The sequence below is a fragment of the Microtus ochrogaster genome, unplaced genomic scaffold (assembly GCF_000317375.1).
Source record: "Microtus ochrogaster isolate Prairie Vole_2 unplaced genomic scaffold, MicOch1.0 UNK120, whole genome shotgun sequence".
Taxonomy (NCBI): domain Eukaryota; kingdom Metazoa; phylum Chordata; class Mammalia; order Rodentia; family Cricetidae; genus Microtus; species Microtus ochrogaster.
The window spans coordinates 266,997-270,857 of NW_004949218.1; the positions used below are offsets into that span (position 1 = coordinate 266,997).

A 3,861-nucleotide genomic window follows, 5' to 3' on the forward strand; every position below is an offset into this window, starting at 1 on the left:
GGGCTGGAGAGATGGCTCAGAGGTTAAGAGCATTGCCTGCTCTTCCAAAGGTCCTGAGTTCAATTCCCAGCAACCACATGGTGGCTTACAACCATCTGTAAAGAGGTCTGGTGCCCTCTTCTGGCGTTCACACAGAATATTGTATACGTAATAAATAAATAAATAGATAGATAGAAAGGGAGTTTGTATCTGCACTTTCTACTGAGTTAATTCTCTAAGATGCAGAGGCTATATTGTGTTATGGATGACTAGAGTGAAAGTCATTGGTTTCAGACGCTGCATTTTCGAATCATTCTGCGGGGACAAAAAGACTCTGTTTTTGTTTGTATTTGTCGAGAAGATATTAGATATAACAAAAGAGTAAGTCGTACCTTGTGAATCGGGTAAAGGATGCAAACATTTACTCCTTTAGCTTGTCCAGGAGCTCCAGTTTACCTCAGGTGTTAGGTGGGAATCTCTTGAAAACAGTACTAATTATTCCAGCGTCAGTGCCCTGTGTGTTTGCAGCCAGCCCATTCTACATTTCAGTTCTAGTTTGTGTTACTATGGTAAACATCACAGAAAAGTCAGATTTAATTAAGTGGCTTTTATTCAAACTTGCTCTTTAAACTCTCACTCTCTCTTCAGAATCCATCTACCGCAGAGGGGCCCGCCGGTGGAGAAAGCTTTACTGTGCAAATGGCCACACTTTTCAAGCCAAACGTTTCAACAGGGTAAACTTGTTTTGTTGGATTCTAATACTTTGAGACATGTATTTTTATTTATTTATTTTTTTCTCCCTATGAGAGAAAGATATTTGTTATTAAATCTTGTTAGTCCTTTTAAAAGAAGTAAGCAGCAAGGCCTTGATCTACCACCCTCTACCACTGGGGCACACAGCTATTCTATCTAACCAGGCACACTCTGGTTAGAATAGCACTTCCTTCATTGCCCGCTTCTCTGCTTCACTCACACACAGCCAGCCGCTCCGAGAATGGTTCCAGCTTTTTAAGAAGGTCCTGATTAGATGAATGAATGCCATTCGTCTTAGGTTAAACTTCTAATGTTTGCATCTTATTTCCAAATGAGTCTGAAAAAAAATATGGGTTTTTAAAGTTATAAGAAAATTATGTTTAAATATAATTCAAAGCAGGCAGAAATTATTAAAGTTTATTGTATAAGCCCTTTAGTTCACTGTTTAGAAAGCAGTAGTAGTAGCAAGGCCTTGGCTAGCTTTCACAATATGAGGCAATTTCCTGAGTGCTCTTCCTGTGTTGACTCACTAAATCCTTACTTGGCCCTGTGAAATAGGTACTGTATTTCCATTTTATAGATGAGAAAAATGAAGTTAAGTCTTAACTGTTCAGCCAGTGAGTACAGAGCTGGGGTTTGAGAGCAAGCAGTCTGTTGGCATAAGCCTGTGTTTAGAAATACCCCCACCCCTTATTGACACAGGTTCTAACTATGTTGCTACAGTTGGCCTGGTACTTGGTATAGCTGAAGTTAACCAAGAACCCATGGCAATTCTTTCTGTCTGCCTAAGTGCGGGAGTGCCTGGTTTAACTTCTTTTGATAACTATACATTTATGGATTTCAGTTCTACAATTAACATCATGTCCTCAATTCATCAGTGTCACTAGAGATGAATGCCCGAGATCCCCAAACTCTTCTTGCCAGTGGCCCTGGCGACACCAAGGCCCAAGTTCTAGGAAAGCCGGGTTTGCCCTCTGCATAATCGGGAAGACTGTGGGCTTATTAGCCACTTTTCCTGTGTTCATTACTGTGAAATTTTTGTGAAGATGAAAATTTCTTGAATTTAACATCAGAAAGCAACATGGTGGTATATTCATGACTCTTTATACTGGCTGTCTTCTCTTTATTTTTCACTGATCTTCAATAGCCTTTGAAAAAAATTATGTGAAAAAATTTTGTTTCATCTGATTTTGCTATAGGCTGACAACTGATGCCATGATGAGGGAATTCAGTTAGAAGGAAAACCAGCGATTTTTAAATTTCTTGGGGTTGTTTGTTTATTTTGCTTTTTTTTTTTTTTTTTGAGACAGAGTCTTAGTATGTAGCCTTGGCTGGCACACACTATGTAGACCATACTGAACTTAAGATCAGTATGCCTCTGCCTCATGAATTCTGGGATTGAAGAAGTAATGAGCAAGCTGTTGGGAAATGGGGTTGTTTTGTTTTGTTTGAGATAGGTTTTGTAGCTCTGGCTGTCCTGGAACTCTCTACGTAGGCCAGGCTGGCCTGGAACTTCTAGTGATCCACTTGCCTCTGCATGCTGAGTGCTGGGATTAAAGGCCTGCACCACCACTGACTGTGAATAAATGTTCTTGAACTTACTCTTTGCAGCGTGCTCACTGTGCCATCTGCACAGACAGAATCTGGGGACTTGGACGACAAGGATATAAGTGCATCAATTGCAAACTGTTGGTTCATAAGAAGTGCCACAAGCTTGTCACAATTGAGTGTGGGCGGCATTCCTTGCCACCGGTAAGGCTTAGAGAATTGTTTGTTATATTTGTGTGTTGCATGCTTCATTTAACAGGGCTAAAGCAGGAAGGTGTTACAGAACTGCATCTCAGAAGATACAGTGTGCAGGCGTTTCTTACATTCTACTTACGATACGTAAACTTTGCAAGTCTTGAAGGAACCGTTATCAAATGCCGTCCAGGCAGTGGTCACATTTTTACAGTTTTTCATTCTGAATTAAGAGTCAAACAGTTCTTGATTGATGCTTCTTCCATACTTTTTAAATTCCCTGGTTCCTCCTTCCTTCCACCTGTATTTTCCTTAGAATTTTATTGCAGGAGAAACAATTAATTTTTAGTCATTTAAAGTATTTAGTAATTTTGTTCATTACTTTGAGTGTGTCTTTTTTTTAAATATGCTTTTAGTAAAAGTGGTGTTATTGATGTACATCCTTTTCCAACTCATTTTTCTCAACAGTATGATTTGGTCATTTTTTTCAGATTTATTTTTTATTTATGTGTATGTATATGTATATGCCCCGTGTGTTCTGGCCTTAGAGGTCAGAAGAGGGTGTCAGATCCCTTGGAACTGAACTGCCCAGTATGAGTGCTAAGAAATGAGCTCAGGCCCTTTGCGAGAGCTGCAAGTTCTCTTTAACTGCTGAGCGCTGTCTCCGGTCCCCTTAGCTATATCTTGTATCCTATTTTTATTCGTTGTTCTTTTGTGCATGTGTTATGCACACGTGCCACAGCATCTGGAGGTCAGAGAGTAACTTGGAAGGTTGTTGTCAGGTTTCAGAGGGAGGAAAGGTAATGTAGAAGGGAGAATCACGGTTTTATTTCTAACTCACCTGAAATCCCTTGTGTATTTGTTTTTCTGTAAAAATTATGTCATTCATAGGAGTAGTGCATGGCTTTATATTGTTAAGTATTTTAATAATAATGTAACTCATATTACTTAGAGTTTTTCACATTTAAGTTTTAGTATGATACATCCCATTGAGATACTGTCATTTCTAGGTATATAGAGGTTTGGGGGTTTGAAAAGAATCTTCTAAGTTACTGTGTCTTTGGAACTGTTTGTAGGAACCAATGATGCCAATGGACCAGTCATCCATGCACCCAGACCACGCACAGACAGGTAAGGGCAGTAGTGGCTAGAGACTGCTCTGGGGGGCTTTTTAAGTCTAATCTCTCACATTAGACTTCATGTGGTTTTTGTTTTTTATTTTTTGAGTTAGCATGCAGTGTATTAGATTTCATGATAGCATTTTCAGATAAACTTCTGTTGCTTCTCCTTCCCCGTTTTCTCCTGCATTCCCCACTTTCAGCCCTTCTGTCCCCGGAGCTCCTCGCCACAGTCGTGTGGTAGCCTTTTAAAGCCCAAGTTTAAAAACAT

At 39.7% G+C, this 3,861-nt stretch overlaps 1 protein-coding gene across 1 annotated transcript in view; it reads left to right on the forward strand.

Moving 5' to 3' along the window:
* Prkci (protein kinase C iota) overlaps positions 1-3,861 on the forward strand; it is a 57,785-nt gene that overhangs the window by 33,065 nt on the left and 20,859 nt on the right. The window contains exons 5-7 of the mRNA XM_005371677.2: positions 628-713; positions 2,344-2,484; positions 3,549-3,603. Of these exons, the coding sequence (XP_005371734.1) occupies positions 628-713; positions 2,344-2,484; positions 3,549-3,603 (282 nt within the window). The remainder of the gene's footprint in view (positions 1-627; positions 714-2,343; positions 2,485-3,548; positions 3,604-3,861) is intronic.